This window comes from Anolis carolinensis, chromosome 2, assembly GCF_035594765.1.
Source record: "Anolis carolinensis isolate JA03-04 chromosome 2, rAnoCar3.1.pri, whole genome shotgun sequence".
Classification (NCBI taxonomy): Eukaryota; Metazoa; Chordata; class Lepidosauria; order Squamata; family Dactyloidae; genus Anolis; species Anolis carolinensis.
The window spans coordinates 209,809,379-209,831,095 of NC_085842.1; the positions used below are offsets into that span (position 1 = coordinate 209,809,379).

At 41.3% G+C, this 21,717-nt stretch overlaps 1 protein-coding gene across 8 annotated transcripts in view; it reads right to left on the reverse strand.

Moving 5' to 3' along the window:
- Window positions 1-21,717, reverse strand: part of znf385a (zinc finger protein 385A) — a 259,354-nt gene that overhangs the window by 17,119 nt on the left and 220,518 nt on the right. For all 8 annotated transcript variants that reach the window (XM_008103601.3, XM_008103607.3, XM_008103609.3 and 5 more), the window contains one exon: window positions 161-508. In XM_008103601.3, the coding sequence (XP_008101808.1) occupies window positions 161-508 (348 nt within the window). The remainder of the gene's footprint in view (window positions 1-160; window positions 509-21,717) is intronic.

Consider the following 21,717-nt stretch of genomic DNA (forward strand, 5'->3'; position numbering starts at 1 on the left):
GTTGTCTTTGGCTCTAACTAGATCTTCAACATAGCCTATGACCCACCCAGTTCAGTTTTCCCCATTCATAGCCTATGACCCACTCCATGATCCACCCAGTTCAGCTTTCCTCATTCCTGCAATACAAAATAATAATGGTAACAATGATAATAATAATGACCTTTGTTGTGAGCCTCCAGTTGAGACAGTGAATTGACAGCCACTTTGCAAAGTGCACAGTATAAGAGCTTTTTGGCCTTCTCTTCGTCAGGCTTGGTGCTGCCATTGCTTTGGGGAGTCGCCCCTGGAGTGGCTGGTGCTGCAGTCGCCGTTGAGGCCTCTCCTGTCTTACTCCCCCAGGCAGGACCAATCTTGGAGCTCTGGCTCGGCTCCGGAGAGGGGACCGAGGGCGGTGCAGGTGCTGCTGCTGCGACTGGTGGGGACGCCAGGCAGGGCTGCTTCTCTGGAGAGGTGGGAGCCGGCACTGGAAGCACCGTCCCTGACCCTGCAATGCCGTTCAGTTGCTCAGCTGCAGGAAGGGAAAAAGAAAAGGCATCAGAACCAAGGTCAAATACAAACAAGAAGGGCTGGCTCTACACTGCCATATAATCCAATTTCTGGATCCACATTATCTGCTTTAAACTAGAGTATATTACTCTACACTGCCAGATAATCTGGATTATATGATATGGCACTGTAGATTTTTTTATCGTGTCAGAAGCGACTTGAGAACATACAACAAGTCACTTCTGGTGTGAGCAAATTGGACGTCTACAGAGACGTTGCCCAGTGCACGTCCGGATGTGTTAGCTGGGAGGCTTCTCTCATGTTCCTGCAAGCTAGAGCTAACAGACAGGAGCTCACCCAGACTCAAACACACAACTTCATTCGGCACAAGGGTTTAATCCATTGTGCCACCACGGATCCTGGTAGTGTAGATGAAACAGGGTGAGACTTCTGCTGTTTTTGAGCTGCAGTTCCTAGCATTCCTCATCATTTGCCTGGCATGCTAGAACTGTTGGGAAGTATGCTGTTTTGAAATTAACCACTAACTTCTTATTTATTTATTTATGTATTTATTTACAGTATTTATATTCCACCCTTCTCACCCCGAAGGGGACTCAGGGCGGATCACATTACACATATAAGGCAAACATTCAATGCCTTAACATAGAACAAAGACAGAGACAAACGCAGGCTCCGAGCTGGCCTCGAACTCATGACCTCTTGGTTGGAGTGATTTGTTGCAGCAGGCTGCAGCTGGCTGCTCACCAGCCTGCGCCACAGCCCGGGCACATTCATGTGCGGGGCATGTCTTACTTATCTCCTATAGAGAAAATGGGATGTGAGTATACATGAATTCAGAAGGTTCAGTGCTCTGTATTAATATCAATTACACTATGTAACACGGTTTTTGTTCCTGGGTTATAAATGTCATTTCCTAATTGGTTATATCATAAAAACAAGGGAAATGTTTATTAAACTGCAAAAATTTTGTTTTTGTGGGGCATCGTGCAGCACATTTTGCTATAGTATTTCAATGACTATCATACAGATTCTGAACCATTTCAACATAGTTTGTGGCAGCCAGAAAAAATGAAGTTTTTGGAGTATTACAACTATTTTCAAAGTAAGTAGCACACAATTAAACAGGAAATAACACTTTCAAACCAGGAATATATATTTTTTCAACATTTGTTAACATAGTGTTCTACTTTAAAAGTACCAAGGTTGGAAACTCTGTCTTTTCACACTGACAGCACAAATGAACCAATGGACCATCTTAATACTGTGTTGAAAGTGTGCAATTCATTAAAAAAAAAATTAACTGGGAGATATGTCTTGTTTGGGTTGCTGTGAGTTTTCCAGGCCATGTGGCCATGTTCCAGAAGCATTTGCTCCTGATGTTTTGCCCACATCTATGGCAGGCATCCTCACAACCTCTGAGGATGCCTGCCATAGATGTGGATGAAATGTCAGGAGAGAATGCTTCTGGAACATGGACATACAGCCTGGAAAATTCACAACAACCAGTGATTCCAGCCATGAAAGCTTTTGACAATGCATATGTCTTGTTTATTTGCAAAACACTTACAGGTTCTACATGAACATTCATTTCTATATTCTACTCTATGCTATAGAATCGAAAGTCTAGGAAAAACAAGGCAATGAAAGCTGGGAATGTATCTTTCCTAAGCAGTCGATACCAATAATAATAATGTAATACATTGGTGTTTCACTCAGCATAGTTCAGATCTCATTCCCAGCATTAACTACAGGATCCAGAGTTGAGCTTAAAATTAAACCCTGTAGGACACAATTACAAACACTTTCTCTTCATGAAAGCAAGACAAGCAAGGCAGAGATGTTCCCTGGTAAAATTTTATTTTTAAAAATGCAAATTCCATACTCAGGAAATCCTAATTGTGTTCTCAGTTCACAAGTGTATATTATAGATGCCCTGGTGAGGCATAAATTGTTCTACTGCCAAGAGTTTTCATTAAAATATTTTACCAAGCAAATGTGAATACAAAGGTTGAAGCAGATAATGAAGGACAGAAATAAATATAAGCCTAACATTTTCATTTCTTCTTTTCCCACTTTATTTCCTATTACGGCAACACACACTGGTGATAAAAAATAAAGCAAATCTCTTCTTCAAACGCAATCCTACTGGTTAAAATTGGTTTCCAATGAAGGAATTAAGCTTGCTGTGAGGATGTGGGAGCAGTTTCATCGTTTCTGGTTCCTCTTGGATCATTTTAGATCCAAAAGGACATGAATCATAAGGTCAAGCTCTTACTTATTTCCGATTAATGGTGCCTGTTGACCTATGGTGACCACATGAATTTCACAGATTTTCTTAGGCAAGGAAAACTCAGCATTAAGAACAGGTTCCAGAGTTGAGCATGCTTTTATATATATACACACACACACACACACACACACACATACACATACAGTAGAGTCTCACTTATCCAAGCTAAACGGGCCGGTAGAAGCTTGGATAAGCGAATATCTTGGATAATAAGGAGGGATTAAGGAAAAGCCTATCAAACATCAAATTAGGTTATGATTTTACAAATTAAGCACCAAAACATCATGTTATACAACAAATTTGACAGAAAAAGTAGTTCAATACGCAGTAATCTTATGTTGTAACTACTGTATTTATGAATTTAGCACCAAAATATCACGATATATTGAAAACATTGACTACAAAAATGGCTTGGATTATCCAGAGGCTTGGATAAGTGAGACTCTACTGTGTGTGTGTGTGTGTGTGTGTGTATATATATATATATATATATATGGATTTTTTCCCATCCTGGATTAAAACTTATATAAATAAATACTACCCATAGAAATGTGAAAGACAGACTAATTGGAATTTCCCACTAGACGCTGCTTATGTCATTTCAGCAATTTTGCCCCATAACAAGAAATCGAAAAGAACTTTCAGGGGATGGCACAGTAAGCCTCAAAAATAACATTTCATCAGTCAATCTAAGAATACATGGAAATGTTTGTCACCTAAAGATAGGCTATAGATGCTGAAGGCTTGTTCAAAGAGGACCCAAGAATGGGAAGCAATCCCCAGAGGTCATCTTGCTAGATCTTTCCAAACACTAGTCGCAGAGTGTTTGTGGAAGTGCTGAGGCTAAGTTGGCAGTGACATTCATTAAGAATAGCTAGAAGTCTTTGCGTGGCCCAATTTAGCAATTCTTAAAAGTGTGGCCTCCCTAGGGAGATGTCAACAGCTTCCCGATCCCTGTTGGTATGCACATTCAAAATCGCTTAACTCAGTGAGTCTCTAACATACACTCACATATTTGTTATCAATAGATTCTGATCCGTATAGCCATTGTTTGAATAGAAGTCTCAAAGCTGTTAGTTTAATTGTACAAGAGCAAATGCTACATGGAGGATTTTGATGCATTCTACACTGTAGAACTGATGTAGTTTGACACTGGCATGTCTCAAAGACATTGAATCCTGGGATTTGTAGTTTGGTGAGGCAGTAGAACTCCTTGGCAGAGAAGGCTAAAGGCTTTGTAAAACTACAACTCTTATGATTCCATAGCATTGAGCCATAGCAATTAAAGTGGCATCAAACTGCATCAATTCTATAATGTAGATGTATACTTTGTCGTAAACCCCCTCACTTCCTATGCCAGAAAATACTAAAAAGGATTCTGAGTAGAGTATTTGGAAGTACTAGAACTGTGGCAAATGGAGCTAGCACGAAATCACTAAAAGCAAAAAACTTGATACATTGGGAAATGAGAAAACGAAAAAGTTCAAAGTGTTTAATGACAGCTGAAAACACCCAATTTGCATTATGATACATTATTTATTGTAAGCTGCTCTGAGACACTCAGAAAAGTGGGGCACAGGCATTTTTAAACTAAAAATATTTTCCATACATCTCTTACTTCTTAACTATTTCTGATTTTTGGGGGGCAGGGGAATGGAGAGAAGGAATGAGTACCAAAGAAATACCTAAACAATAGCATATCCACATCAGGGTACAGTAGTACATTAAAATATTCCTCCGCTTCAGATTGTGTGTGTGTGTGTGTGTGTGTGTGTATGTTTTGGAGGGGATAACAGCAATGTTTTGGGATGATCCTAAATGTCTCTTATTCCCTTTCCCAGCTTAAAGAACATGCCTTTGATCGTGACAATTCACAACCATAAATACCCCAAGTTTTTCTTTCTGCTGAAAATAGGGAGGACTGTTACTTCTTCATTATCAGACTGCCAGTGATCACATAATAAACATTATATTTTATGGTATAACAAAGTCAATTAGATTTAGTCATACACGTCACTGAAAGCAATTAAATTTGACGGTGAAGTAAAGGAAATTATATTGATTTACATGAAACTAGGTAGGAATGTGAAGACACTGAACCATCGTTTTCCCTTCACTGGTTCCATGTGATCCTAGTCTAGGGGTTCACTAATTGCTTGCATTTTGAATAACCGAACACCTTTACTCTGATTGTTACTAAACGAGGGAAGTTTTTATCTGGCACCGAAAAGCATTTCCAAAAGGCAAACTCTTCCTCCTTTCAGTTTGGTCCCAGATAAGCCACCCACTCTTTATTTCCGCAGACTTAATGGGTAACATATATACAGAAAAATCCCTTTTGCCGCACTGAAACAAATCCAGTACTGTAATATCCCCAAGAAAGGGGAAGAGACAGACGTAGTCATAAGCAAACCTGGTCCTTCATCAGGGAAGAATACAAAGAAGGTGCATCCTCGAACCAATATCTGCAGAATTAATGCAGTCTGACACCACTTTAACTGTCATAGCTCAATGTTAGGGGACATAAAAGAATCCTTCCCGCAGGATCGTAACACATCCAGGTGTCCCCTGGGCAATGTATTTGTAGACCACTGATTCTCTCATACCAGAAGTGACTTGCAGTATGCAACCAACCAACCAACCAACCAAACCAACTGACCTTTTCAGGACCAACCAGGATAATAATCTCTATTAACAATGAAGGCATGTCAGCTGTCAAAGAACAGCTGCTTTATGAACTGTGTCGAGATAAAAAATGTGAAACACACAGGGATAAGGAATAAACAAGAGAAATCAACAAAAGTTACAGGAATAATCTTCCTGGAATGGCGGAAAGACCACATGCATAGTATGGAAATGCTGTTTTTGTAAAACCAGGCCTTCAAGTCAGCAATGCCCATAACACTGAAGAAAATAATATAGAGATTATAACAGTAGAGCTTAGTAACATCAAAATTACCTCTATGTACAAACCCCCAAATGAAGAGTTTTGTTTCTCCTCTCCTGAGAACTTTGATAGGCACCAAAGGACGGTGGTACAGTAGAGTCTCACTTATCCAACACTCGCTTATCCAACGTTCTGGATTATCCAACGCATTTTTGTAGTCAATGCTTTCAATACATCGTGATATTTTGGTGCTAAATTCCTAAATACAGTAATTACTACATAGCATTACTGCCTATTGAACTACTTTTTCTGCCAAATGTGTTGTATAACATGATGTTTTGGTGCTTAATTTGTAAAATCATAACCTAATTTGATGTTTAATAGGCTTTTCCTTAATCTCTCCTTATTATCCAACATATTCGCTTATCCAACGTTCTGCCGGCCCGTTTATGTTGGATAAGTGAGACTCTACTGTAATTGGTGACTTTAACAGTCATAGCCACGTATGGGGCTATGCTCAGGAGGATAAAAATGGAGAGGCTGTCCTTTCCTGGCTGAATTGCACAAACTACCTGAATTCATGATTGCAAGCTCTCACCATCCTTCAACAGTGGGAGATGGCAGCAAGGATATAATCTAGACGTTCTGTTTGTGAGCAACAGTATTGTGCAACAATGCACTAAATCCGTGGGGCCACCAATACTAAACACATAGCATCAGCCGATAATATGGCAATTGTTTCCAACTATAAGGGCCCAGGAAGCTCGATTTAAATGAAGATTCAACTTCAGAAAGGCAGATTGGTCTAAATTCTAAGATATGTTAGATGACAAGATTATACTGATCGTCGCAACCCAAGGAATAGGAGTGCTTTATCGAAATAGTCTCAAAAAGAATAATGGGAATTGTAGTTTGATAAGTCATCAATTTGGCAGAAAAGGCAAAGGATCTTATAAAACTACAATTCCCATGATTACATACCATTAAACCATGATAGTTAATTAGTGGTGTCAAAGTGCATTGATTCTATGATGTAGAAGCACCCAAAAACAGTTGGACAAGGAAGCATGTAATTTCCTTCACCTCATCCTCATCAGCATAGCTATGGGGCAAAATGAGTGCACTGCCCTACACATTAAGTTTCCTTCAGTTACTAAATGTCTAGGAATCGCAGAGGGCAGGAGATTGAAAATGGTTTGTATCTTATATGAGAGTTCTCTGTGTCCACATTTTTAAATAATGTTGCCTGCCCCTAGAGCAGCTATTCTCAACCTGAGTCCCTAGGTGTTTTGGCCTACAACTCCCAGAAATCCCAGCCAGTTTACCAACTGTTAGGATTTCTGGGAGTTGAAGGCCAGAACTTGAGAACCACTGCCCTAGACTATGGATGCCCAAACTCTAGCTTTAAATACTCAGTTGAAATTTTAATGCTAGGAATTTGGGGAGTGAAGGGAAAATCATTTTAGGTGCAAAATTTGTATTTGGAGCCAATGTAATCGTTTTCTCCCCATTAAGATCACAGTGTGTAAATGTGGTGGTGCTCTCCTCACTACCACATTTACACTGACATACTCTCCACCTGTCTCAGTCCTTCCAAAAGTCCCTGAATCTTTAGAAAGGGGTGGAAAGACAGCAAATTCTGCCCTTGTCCCCTGCCTACGATCACTGCAGACAGGTATTTTGAAAAACTGACACCTAATTCTAAAGACAAATCCGTCTGGATATTTGGAAAGGGCTCAGGAGTACCATCAATGTTCATCTTCCTTTTCTTCCTGGCAGGCTGCATAATAGGCAGTTAACAGCCAGCTGTGCAGTCTCTGCGTGGAAGGATTTCCTAATTTCAGAGCAAGAGTTTTCACCAAGGGACTCTTCCTCTAAGTTTGGTTCTGCAACGCAAAAACTGCTGTATAGACAAGGCTAGCAAATCCCACAGAAACGTGGTTATACAACACTCCTCATTCCTGTCTGTCCTGAAGGATAGATGGTTTTGTTACTCATCAGTCCCTGCAAAGCAGAATGGTCATCAAACAAAGTACCGTATATACTCGAGTATAAGCCGAGCACCCCCCCCGGCTTGTACTCGAGTGAGGGTCCTGGCCAGCTTATATTCAGGTTGGCTTATACTCAAGAATATAGGTAATCAAAGCTGTACAATCTTATCTTATTATCATCTTAAATTATAATTGTATGTAAATATTCAAAAAATATTTAACCTACGGGTGCCTCAATTAATTTAATTTTACTGGTAGCTATTTTTATTTTTGAAATTTACCATTGCTGCATTTCTCACCCTCGTCTTATACTTGAGTCAATAAGTTTTCCCAGTTTTTTGTGGTAAAATTAGGTGCCTCGATTTATTTTTGGGTTGGCTTATATTTGAGTATATAGATAAGTTTAGTAAGAAGACTACATAGCACAATGTGACATAGGAAGATAAATGACCACTGAATCCCTTTAAAAAACCCAGAAAGAATAACTGCAAGTGTTGGATATTTAAAAATTTACATTTACTGGAGTGATCCCTGAGTTACTAGTTAATACTTCTGTCACCCCTTACCTGGCACTAATACGGCAAAACCTTTAACCCTGCATTTCTCAAGCTTTCTCATTACAAGATACACAGGGTTTGTCTTATATTTTGCAACCTTCCCTAAATTTTCCTACTGCTTTATCTTTTTGTGAAAAAAAGAGTCTTTAGGAGCAACATACAAAGCAAGAGCAAAACACCTTTTGATTGTTAGTATTAAGAGCTTTCTGTCTGGATGCATCCTTAGATATGACTGTGAATTTCCAGCTACTTCTCAAAGCTTGCCACTTTGATATTCATGTACTGGTTAGAAACCCGCAAACCGTGAATGATGACAAGACTTACAACACTATGTTCTGAGGACAAATCCCCAAGGCATGGCCTATGTAAAAATTCTTGAGCAAATGACATGGAGAAAACCATCCACTGTAGAGGCTTTTCGATGAGTCACCTGGAGTCCCTAAGCACCGAGTCTGCAAACTTCTAGCACAAAAAGAGGATTCGGGCTTAGAGAGATGAAGTGTGACCTTGCATCTATAAATAGTACCGATTTCTCCTGTTAGTCCCAAGCAATTAAAAGCAACTTTGCTACGAAGATTAGCTTTCCGTTTCCACTCATAAGAGCAGACGGTTGGCCTCCTTAGATCACACCGAAGGTCAATCTAGTTACGTATTCTGTTGCCAACAGGGGCCACCGCCATATGTTTCTGGGAAGTTATTTATCTCAAAAGTCCAGTAATGAGAGATGATTCCTTCTCTTCTACAATGCTAGAATCCACCCAATTAAACTAATCAGCCATAGAGCGACAAAATGATACTTTCACACAATCATAATGGGCTCCATGTACTGTCACCAGATGTATGGACAGCCACTGTACCAGGTGAGTTTAATACTTATATAGAGGGAAACACTCTGTCTTCCTGAAGTTGTTGGACTGCAACTTCCCTAATTCCTCACCATTAGCTTCCCATGGCTTGTGGCAACTCGATGGATCAACAACTGAGGACCACACATTCAACACTGATTTTAAGAGGGCCAAGAACACACACACACACCTCTCTTTTGATACTGGTTCAGTTTGATTTTTGTTTTCCCCGTGCATGATGTAGATAATCCATTTTTACCAGGACCACATTATTTCATGCCTCTTCCATTCAAGGATCTATCCACAACAGTTACATGGTTTGGTGGGAGAAAATAGCAGCAGTAGTGATTTTGCTCTTCAGTCTTTCTTACTGAGGAAGAATTCTGGGAATGCAGCCACATCCCGACTCTCCTTATTGACAGAAATTGATGTAACAGAGTCCTATTCCAACTATAAACATGTTCCTCTTCTTACTGCAATAGCAAAAGCCATATTGCTAAGGAGCTGGTAAGGCTGGTGCACTACATTTGGCAGCTTCAAGCAAATTATAAGATGTCCTGTTTCTGTACCTTCCATATACTTGTGACAGGAATTGAAAACTATGTGAGAGATGGGATCCAATCATGCCCTGTCCCCCTATGGGGCGCACCCTCTCCATACTCCCCCCTCCCCACACACACACATCGAGCCTAAATACCTTATAGAACAAATGGCAACAGGAAGAGGCGCCATTGACCAAACTAACAGCAAAATCCTGGAAACCTGCTTCAGCTGAAGACAGCAACCTAGTTAGGGGGCACACAACAGACACTGCATGGAAGCACAGTTGTCATCTACTGCTCCCTGCCCACTCCACGGGGCACCTGAGACAATAGGTTCACTCTGCCTAATCACAGAAACAACCTTCACAGACGGAATATCCCTTTAACTCTGTCTTCCTTGGCCCCAGTTTAAATAAGTGTGCCATTGAAGTGAGAGAGCCTCCTACAAGGAAGGGCTCTCTCAACTTGGACACACAAATAACTTGTATTAGTATCTCTGTTCTGTTTCCAGATCTACAGATTTGAAAAATGCCCTGCAGTAAATCTGCCATAGGTTTCAATTCTGCATAATAACTATATGGACCTCAAATACAAAGCTGCATTAATTTGGAACATTGGTATGCAAAGGGATCTTAGTGATTGAGAGAATGAAGTTGATAGCATAAGCTTTCAAAGACTAAGGGCCCTTCCACACAGTTGAATAAAATCCCACATTTTCTGCTTTGAACTGGAATATATGGCAGTGTGGACTCGGATAACCCAGTTCAAAGCGGATATTGTGGGTTATTCTGCCTTGATATTCTGAGTTATATGGCTGTGTTGAAGGGTCCTGGGTCTACTTCCTCAGATCATGGACTGAAGTGCATTAAGAACATATCTTTATGGGTAGACTGGGTGAATTAACTAGAAATGAATAACTTGTGGTTATGATGATGGGGTTCAGTGTTAATGGTGGCCATTGGTGGACAAGAGGAGGTAAAATGTTGCCTAAAAGCAGCATTAGATGGTAACCATATGAATGGTGTATGGAGCTATTGGGACATTATGTGATGCTGCCTGGGTATCAGAAAACAAATGTGATAAGCTGTCCATGGGGGCCCCATAAGGCTGGGGTGTTAACAAGTGTTATAATAGGTATAGTGTGCTAGACAATCACTGTTTCTGTTTAACTTACTCCTAATGGACAGTGAGATGAACAGAGGACAAAAGAAAATGGGAAAAGGAAACAGAAGAATTGGAATACATGCACAAACTCCAGTCCATCAACTGTGGGATGAACAGAGACAATGGTATATGTCTACAATTAACTGGTTCATTCAAAGCAAAGCAAACATCTCTAAAACAGCTGCTGCCTTCCAGATAAAGTAAGAGTAACAACACTTTCCATCACCTCCAGCCACAGTGGGATTACAAGAATTGTTATTTTTTACATCTGGAGGGCATCATATTGGGGGAAGCTGCTGCAGGCCTTTTAGTCAGAATTATGAGATAAAACATACAAGAACAGCTTTGCCTGATGGCTTTTAAAGCCTGGATCTGCCTTCCATTATTTTAAATAAGTGAAATCTGAGCTATGATTGACATTTTGGGGACTTCAGAGATTTAAAAATTACAGCGTGACACCCATTCTTGGCAGAGGAGAGTTTCCAGCTCAATTTGAGCCCATTCTTTGGGTCTTTCTTGGTGCCCACGTAGAAATGATTAATACCGATTTGGCTGTGATAAGGAAATAGCATATCTATAACAAAAGATAGCATGAACAAGAGGAGATTTGGGAATGAATGCAGATGAAATTTCAACTTCCTGCATGTAAATACAACAGTCTAAGCTAAAACTACAAGCGGCATCCAATAAGCCTTTGAAGCCCTGATCAAGAGCATTGTGCATGGTTTGCAATGGTTTAAGTATTCTACTATATCCTGCTTGTTCCACATAAAAACTTAAAAACAGGAAACAAACTCTAAATATCTCTACTAGAGGATTTTCTCCTAACTGAATAATACATTAAAAACTTCACACTTCATGATATATATAGAACATAGCCCTACTTAATATGATCATCAAGTGAAACAAGCTATTGTCTCCACAAGAGTTGCCTAAATATATACAAGAAGTCCACTAAAAGAAAAACGTGTCTGAACAAAGAAAAATAACTAGGATCTGGCATCCTATTACAGATAGAATTAGCTTTGAATATCACAAATGGCCTATGAATAGGATAAAATTTATCCAATGCCTCTTTAAAGTCACCCAAACCATGAGCATCCTAGCATCTTGTGGCAGCAAATTCGTCTTCCTTTTGCTTGTTCTGCTAAACAATGTCACTGAGCCAATGTACTTCTAACATTGTAGAAGAAATACTTTTCCATACCCAATTTCTTCATGCCATACCTAGTTTTACAAATTTCTACAAATCCCTCAGGTTTTCCCCTTATTTGCCCCTAAAACCTTTAGGAACTCAGGAAGCCCTTATATACTAAATCTGTAGTCCATTTAGTGGCTAGATTACAGCTCAGTGTTGTCACCAGCAATTGGCATCAGCTCCTCAGCTTTGGCAGATAGCTGTTTTCCCTAGCATTATCTGAGATACTCTGGATATAAGCTAAGACATATTTGTATATTATGACCTTGTAATACAGCCCTTCTGCAACAACAATGGCTTCAGGTGCCCTCCAGATATTTTGAGCTGGAAATGCCACCTGTTTACAGATTAGGGAAATTGTAACACAAAACATCCAAAGGCCACTGATTAGGCAATTAGGAAAACCTCCAAGGCTTTCTCCCTAAAGAAAGCACTCAGACCTCTTGCTTATTTTTCTTCTCTTTTTCTAACACTATGATTTCCCTTTGAGATGGGACAGCCAGATGTGCACACAACAATCCAAGTGCAGCTGCACCATATGTTTACATAAAGGCATTAGAGTGGTCACTGTCTTATTTTTAATGCCTTGGCCAATAATCTCTAACATGAGATTTGCTTGCTTCACAACCTCTCCGTAGTGCCTCTCCTGAGCTATCTATGGCACTATCAATAACTCTTTCTATTTAGACAGGTCCATTCTTTATTGCAGTGTTTCTCAACCTGAGGGTCAGGACCTCTGGGGGGGGGGGGGGGTCGCCAAATTGTGGCAAGTTTACTAGTTCCATCACCAGTTTGGTACAGAGTGCTCTCTGAGTGTTGGTGAACAATAACTACCAGAATTCAAAAACAGCCCCCCCCCCCCAACCCCACCAGTATCCAATACTGGTCATGTAGGTTGGGTTCAGAGTGCTCTTTGATTGTAGGTTAACTATAAATCCTAGCAACTACAACTCCCAAATGACAAACTGAATACCCCTCAACCTTGTGTATCAGGTATTTGTGCCAAAGTTGGTCCAGATCCATCGTCGTTTGGGTTCACAGTGCTTTCCAAATATAGGTGAACTACAGCTCCTCCAAATCACTGTCAATTCCTCCCAAATCCCTCGAGTATTTTTTGTTGGTCATGGGAGTTCTGTATGGGAAGTTTGACCCAATTCTACCATTGGTGGGGTTCAAGGGGCTCTTTGATTGTAGGTGAAGTATAAATCTCAGCAACTACAACTCCCAAATGTCAAGGTCAATTTTCCCCAAACTCCACCAGTATTCAAATTTGGGTGTATCGAGTATTTGTGCCAAATTTGGTCCAGTGAATGAAAACACATCTTGCATATCAGATATTTACATTACGATTCATAACAGTAGCAAAATTAGTTACGAAGTAGCAACAAAATAATTTTAAGGTTGGTTTTATGGTCACCACAACATGAGGAACAGCATTAAGGGGTCGCGGAATTAGGAAGGTTGAGAACCATTGCTTTATTGGTATATAATTGAAGTTAAGTTCTTCTTGCCCCAGTCTGCATCACACTTTCATTTCATTTCATATATATTCTGCCTTTCTCCCAGTGTGGTAAAGTTTAATGTGCCAAAATAATTTGGCCGCATTAGGTACCAATGGATGGGTAAGTTATGCCATTTGCTTCTCCACCTGAGGAAGCAAACTGTCTTGGGTTACTTTGAACATCTAGCTGCATTAAAATATGCGAGGCCGGCAAGCTTTACTAATATTTATTCTGCATCAAATACGACAGATGACAGCAGCAACTTAATACACATGGGTCAACTGCAGACACATGTATAAGGTCCAGCAAGCCTAAGCTAAGGAAAAGTCCTTTGCGTTTGCCTGTCTTCTGCTGAGTTCAAAATTAAGTGCATCGTTTGCAGAAGAGAGGGCCACAGCTGTTTAGGGGGATTACAAGCTGTGACCACTGAGTACAGCCAGGAATTGCTGATCCACAGTACATTCTTGCTTTCAAAACCTTCCTATCAGTTCCTGGTGACCCTGACCCTACACAGCCCTGTACAACCAGCCAAGCACAAACAGCCTTCTCAAAATGCTCCTTTGGCTGCATTTCCCTTAGTTACATCTCTCCTGCCAGCTGGGTTCCATCAGCAGGAAGGGAATGAATCCAGGCTTCCAGAGGTTTTGGCTCGCAGCTTCTGTTGGGATTGGAGCTTTGTCTGTTATGTCTCGGAGTTGAATCCATGGGGTTTGTATGCCTTGAGGAGGGCAGAAAGAGGGGCTCAACTCTGGGAGAAGGAAGCCTTTTAAGGACAAGATCTTTTCCGGGATGAGTGAAAGGGAGAAAGCAGCGCCCATTCTCATGCAAAGCAAGCTGCAGCCTTGATCACCAGGGACAAAAAGTTAGATTTACAAAAAGGACATTTCTTCAGAATTCAGAATCTGCTTCTACAAAACATCTGCTTCCTGGCTCCAAATGTTAATGGGTTCACAAGGCCTGATTTCCCTCTAGGCTCTTCTTCCTTGGTTTCGCCAACCAATATATTCAACTGATCTGCAGGAACTATAGAAAAATCCTGAGACTTGATTCTTCAGCCATAACACTTGTGTTAGTGGTCCAACAAAACCCATACTTGTACTCTTTGTATCAATCTTTTACAGAGCTAAGAAATCAACAGAAAATTACAGGCTAAAAATTGCAGTGCCCTCCCCTGCCCCAGCAAAAAAACTTAGCTCTATTCAGGCACTGACAAGAAGATCCAAACTATACTGACATAGGGTTGCTGTGAGTTTTCAGGGTTATATGGCCATGTTCCAGAAGCATTCTCTCCTGACGTTCCGTCCTCATCTATGGCATGCATTCTCAGAGGTTGTGAGGTCCGATGGAAACTAGGCAAGTGGGGTTTATATATCAGTGGAATATATTGACATAATATTGTTTACATGCCTTACACACTGAGCTTTCCCACTGAAAGGAGGTTGAGGGGCTCAGCTCCCGAGGCTTAGCTGAAACAAAGGCTTTGTGGGGTGATTAAGCACTTCTTAAGACATCCCATAATTAATTTGTGGAATTTGCTGCCATAAAATGTGCCAAAGGCTAAGATGAATTTAAAAGGAGATTAGGAAGCCGGTTGGTGGCTGCAGAAATCTATCAGTGGCTTTTCTGACATGATAGCGAGGTGGAATTTCCAGGTTTTGAGGCAGTATATTTCTGTTTGGGTTTTTAGGAGCCTATGAATGTGTCTCTGTCTTCCCAATCCTTTATGGATTTACCTCAATCCCAAGAATTTCATAAGGTTTTCTTAGACAAGGAATACCCAGAGATTGTTTTGTCAGTTCCTTCCTCTGAATAGTAAAGGTAAAGGTTTTTCTCTGACATTAAGTCTAGTTATATCTGACTCTGGGGGTTGATGGTCATCTCCATTTTTGCACATGCCTGCCTTCCCTTGCAATTTTTAATAGTTCCACCTTGTTCTAACACCCACTGATGTATTTTATGAATGTTTATTTTATTGTTTAATTATATATGTTGTTATTGCGTTCTGTTTTTATCTGTTGACTCTTGGGCTCGGTCCCCATGTGAACTGCTCCGAGTCCCCTCGGGGAGATGGAGGCAGATTATAAATAAAGTTTTATTATTATATTATTATTCTCAGCCGAAGAGCTGGCATTATCCGTAGACACCTCCAAGGTCATGTGGCCAGCATGACTGCATGGAGCGCCATTACCTTCCCGCTGGAGCGGTACCTATTGATCTACTCACATTTGCATGTTTTCGAACTGCTAGGTTGGCAGAAGCTGGAGCTAACAGCGGGAGCTCACCCCGCTCTCTGGATTCGAACCGCCGACCTTTCAGTCAGCAAGTTCAGCAGCTTAGCGGTTTAACCCGTTGCACTACTGGGAGCTCCTCTATTCCTCTGAATAGCTCTGCACAAATAGCTAGGGACGCTTTTTCAGATCAAGTTGACAGGGTACAAATTAGGTATCTTCTTCTGCTTCCACCTTCTGTCCCCAGGATCCCAAGTTAAGGTGAGACAGTAGGTGTCACGACCCAGGCTGCAGAGCACCAATAACCATACACCGAGGCCAGATTCTATCTAATATCTTTATTGAAGGAATATATAAAGTTAATAAAAGCAAGTGTATGAAATAGTCCAGAAATAGACCTTTCAGGAAAGGTCAAAATTAGTTCAAAGAAACAATGTCCAATATGAAATATTAAGGTCCAAAGTTGTAATCCAATAACCGAAACACTCACTTTGCCAGGCAAAGTGAGGGGAGATGACAAGGTCCTTTAGTCCATGGAACTTGAGCGAGGCTAGGGAGTAACTTGAAACAGGGCTTGGTACAAGGCAACAAGGACGAGGAGCAAGAACAAGATCCGTGGAATACTTGGCAAAATCCGGAAAACAAGGCAAGGCAGAGTCCTGAAAAACAAGGCTGAGTCCTAAGAAGCAAGGCAAGGTCCGCGGAGGCAAACAAGGCTGGAACGGGAACGTAGGCTTGGAAACAGGAACGAAGGCTTAGAAGCGGAGTAGCGCTGTCCACACACAACCTACTCCAGTTGCTGACGAATTGACTCCGCCAGATCCCTTTGTGGGCAAAGCACCTAAATAGGATCTAGTTTTCCCACCCAAGAACAGTTCCCTGGAGAACCAGAAACGAAAGCTATTCTCTGAGTCCAGATGCATTACTCCTTAAAGTTTCCCATGGAAAGCAGGCTTAATCAGCTGAATGCTTAGCAGCTATCCTAGCACTCCTGCGGGACGCCTGTTGAACTCCCCTCTGTTGTTTACAAAAAGCATGGCGAGAAAACGTAGGAGATTGTGGCTCGGGGCTTGTTTGACAGACTTCTGGAAGACAAATCTCTTGCAGGTGCAAGGTTTCCAAATCTGGCTGGGAAAGTTCCAATTCTGGCTGGAACGGTGAAAAACCCAAGTTTTCCTCTTCATCTGGCACCACAGTGCCAGGAATGGGACTACATTGCCCATGGGTCATCACAGTAGGTGTGCCTATTCTACAATTGAAATCTTTCCCCATATGTTGCCAGGGCACCAAATCCCAGAATCTTAGCAGGAACTAGACACTCTAAATATTATTTCTACCACAAACACATTTGTCAACAGGGATGATTCCACATTAACTGTCATGGAACATCCTGGGATTGGCAGTAGAGATGTCTTTTGAATCTTTAGCCAGAAAATAATTCTCCTCTGGTGTCTCTGAACAAACCAAAAACTCCAGAATTCCATAGGAGGCAACCATGGCAATTAAAGTGGAATGACAGTGCCATATAATTGTGTAATATTATTGGGCTCCAGAAATGAAACCTGCAGAGCCTCCTAGTTAAAAGGGAGTTGCCTGCTCCTTTCTTCCCCAGACAGTAACTATGCCACAGGATCACAGTTGTTGCTGTTATTTGCCTTGAAACAGACAGTGATTATTAGACCCAAATCTAAACAATTAGAACCATACTTTGCAGTTGATGCTTTCTGGGCTTGGATAAACATCTGCTTGGACCAACTCAGCACAGCCAAGATCAGTGTGTCAATACAATAAATAGTATCTTGGCTTAGGAGTCAGGCATGTGCTCCAAATTATCTCCTCCCCTTCCCATTATTTCATTAACACTGCACAAAAATAAAACAGAAAGAAAAAGCTCCCAACTGCAGCATGCGTAGCTAATGGCATCAGGCTGGGTTTTTCTTCACAGAAAAGGGCGAGAAGCATGGCCCAAAACAAAGTTTGGTAACCTGCAATCTCTCAGGTTGGAAGGACCTGTTCTTTCAAAAAAAAAATGCAGCTTTGGTTTCCACTTGGAAACTCTGCTGCTGATCAGAAAAATGAGAAAGGATGACACTGATCCAGGGAAATGAACAGAAATATCTCTAAATGGATAGAGGTGCTGGGCTTCAAGTTGGTATGACCACATGCCAGAGGGAACTTCCCACAGCTATGCAAAAGAAGAACTGGTGGTAGGAGAGAATACTTCTGGAACATGGCCACACAGCCCGAAAGACATACAACAACCCTGTGATCCCGGCCATGAAAGCCTTCGACAACACCTCGTGGTAGTTACTCTTCTTAATAAGAGATGAACAAAGAGAGACCTTAACACTGCGTGCAGCCCTCAAAGGTGACATTTTCGGTACAATGACCTGCTCCAGAGTCCTCAGAAAAAGATACTGGGATAAGAGGATGAAAGGAAGGGGGGGGGGGCAAGGGTGGGTGGGTATTTAAACAAATAAGTGAAAATAAAATAAAGATGAAAAGGGGAAATTGCTTCTTTTGGAAGCACCCTGAAGTTTCAATTTACCTTTTTAGTAGCTTGCAAGAAGCCTAAACATAGTTTAACATTTTAAAAAAGATTCCAATCTTCCAAAATCAGAAACGGGTTCCTGGCCAGCTCTGGGTTTTTTTATTCCTATATTTTTGAAGCATTTCTGGAAGAGGTTCTTAGAGCAGAAAACAGAGCTAATGCAGTTGCCCATGCCTGCTCTAACTGCTGTAGTGTTACCTGCCAAAGTCCATCCTCTTGCAGAAGTGGAACACACGAGTCTGATTCCCCTACTACCTTTCTATGGGTTGTAAGGTAATCGGGCTTCACTCCAAACATCAATCTACCCTCTTTCCAACAACTATTTTTATTGTTTCTATTCATAAGCACACTGAGGTCCAAGTCTTTCCTCATGGGGCCCCTTCCACACTGCCATATAATCCAGATTATTTACTTATTTGAAGCATTTATATTCTGCCCTTCATATCCCGAAGGGGATTCAGGGCGGAGAACAAAAGATATACGGCAAACATTCAATGCTAGAACATAAAATAAACCATAAATATACATCAGTTATCTTCACATTAAAACCATTATTTAAACCAGGGGTCCCCAAACTTTTAAAACAGGGGGCCAGTTCACGATCCTTCGGACCATTGGAGGGCCGGACTATAGTTGGCCACTGAGCAATAAATAATAATAATAATAACAACAACAACAACAATAAAAAAGAGGGTTGGAAGAGACCCTTTGGGCCATTTAGTCCAACCCCCTTCGGCCTTTGTGCACCAAAAGCACAAGGAAAGCACCCCTGACAGATGGCCACCCAGCCTCAATGTTAATAATAATAATAATAATAATAATAATAATAATAATAATAAGAAGAAGAAGAAGAAGAAGAAGAAGGGTTGTAAGAGAAGAAGAGACCCCTTGGGTCATTTAGCCCAACTCCCTTTTGCTCTTGTGCTGTGGGGACCGGATAAATAGCTTCGATGGGCCGCATCCGGCCCCCGGGCCTTAGTTTGGGGACCCCTGATTTAAACCTATCACAAGTCTCTTATCAAATCAGATAATCCACATTATCTGTTTTTGAACTGGATTATATGAGTCTACATTGTTATATAATCCAGTTCAAAGCAGATAATCTAGATTTTATATTGCAGTGTAGAAGGGGCCTAAATCGGGAATAGACCTTTGCTTGTTCATCAAAATGACATACCTGGAACCCTTTCTCAAAACAGTTATAATACTATGATTCCACTTTAACTGCCATGGCTCCATCTAATGCAATCCTGGAATTGGCATTTTGGTCAGGGGAACCAGCAGAGTTCCCTGGCTGAGAATTCAAAATATGTACCCCAAAACTGCATACTGCAGCATTTTACAGGCTGTTGCCATGACAGTTAAAGTGGTACCGGTACCATAGTTCTATGAAGTGAAAGGGCCCTGAGTCTACAAACTGCTCCACATCCTAGTTGCTATTCTTTCTGATCGGTGATCAGAGACACTGAAAGTGTTCAAGGAACTGGCCAACCTTTACAGAAACCACCCTTCCAAGCACCTGCTGAACGGCCTACCATCTTTATGAATGTGTGTATGTGCCTTCCAAGTGACCTGTCAACTTATGTTAACTCTATGTATCTCACAAGGTGTTAATAACAAGGAATATTCTAGAGCAGTGATTCTCAACCTGTGGGTCTACGATGTTTTGGCCTTCAATACCCAGAAATCCTAACAGCTGGTAAACTGGCTGGGATTTCTGGTAGTTGTAGGTCAAAACACATGGGGACCCACAGGTTGAGAACCACTGTTCTAGAGATAGGTTTTGTCTCTGAAACACAGCCCATAGCACCTGGTATTAACTGGTGATCTTTCATTCAGTTACTAACCAGGCTTGATGCCACTTAGCTTTCAAGATCAGACAGACCTATATCCGCCTGCTTTACCTGCTACTTATCATCCGGTCAAGGAAAGGGTGTGGCATGCAAAGTGGAATCCATTCTTTCCTCTGATCATCGATTAAAAACAACAACAACAACAATAATAATAACTTTATTTTTATACCCCGCCACCATCTCCCCGTCTCTTCTGTTAGTATCGGAGAGGAGTGGGGTTAGGCTTGGGACAGGACTAGGGCTGGGAACACCTCTGTGGGCCAAAAGCTTTCCCATCTGTTTTGCACCTCCCTCTGGGTATGGTATCTGTTCTCCATGGCTAAATTTTATCTGGAAATTTTGGCTTTGAATTCCAATTTTGTCGAGGCTGGATGTTCAAATCAGTTCTGGTGTAGAGCAAGGTTGCTGTTAAGAACAACCTCACTCCCCGCCCCCTTCTGAACCCTGCATTGCTCCTCTGCTTTTGCCAGGAGCCCAACACAGCCAAATCTTTCCGTGGCATAAAGATAAACGATGGAGCACATTGCAGCACCACATCTGTGTGGATCACACTGCTGTCAAAAGTGCCAGAAACCCCTTTTAAAAAATGGCAATCCGCCATGGCTTTCTGCTCTCACTCTCTTATGAAGGCCAACATGCTGGACTCCATATTGCCCTTGCCTCCTTTTCCCAAAAACATTAACTTTATTTATTTCAAGCTGTGATGATATCCAGAAAGCAACGGATTTGGCTTTGGTGCTAGATTCCTGACATACCCAGCTCTCATTTGTGTTTATTTGCATGTTTATCTTGAATACATTCTAGGATCTCCGAGAGAACTGTGTGTGTACGCACACACCCAGAAACACAAAATTTGTGAATTTGTCAACCCAGCATGTGGTTTCTATTCACATACAAGCAAAGAACCTTATCCTACCAAGCTTTTAGCGTCCATTTACTCCAGGAAAAGAAGACATGTTCAACAAAGGGTCAGAAGTTGGTCCAATGGCAGCCTTATCCTTATCCATGGTGTTCCTTCTCAAGCTATTGTACTACAGCCATTTAAGGATTGGGGGACAAAAATAGGGGATACTGACAAAAAGGAATTATGTGAGAATACAGTATATTTGGTGCCTTCTTCATCACCTCAAACATTTCAGATTTTATTTAAAACACACTCGCATAAAAAAGCACTGCCATGGCAGTTACAATAGGGCAAGGTTAGCCCAGTGGGTTAAACCGCCAGATATAGAAGATCCTGCCAACCAGAAGGTTGGCAGTTCAAGCCTGGGTCAGGGTGAGCTCCCGCCGTCAGCCTAGCTTCTACTCACCTAGCAAACATCGAAAGCAACATAGATATATAGGTACTGCTTTGGCAGGGAGATAAAAAGGCGCCCTGAAAAACATGCCGACAAAATTTGACCAGGAAAGGCATCCATGGATGATTTGGCATGGCCAAATTGAGCACAGTCGGATGCTGGAGATGAAAAACAAGAAGCCTTGCCTCTGTTTATGTTACTCTCTATCTGTGTCAACTGTATAACGGCATTGAATGTTTACCATATATGTACCTGTAATCCACTCTGAGTCTCCTTGGGGAGATAGAGCAGAATATAAACGAAG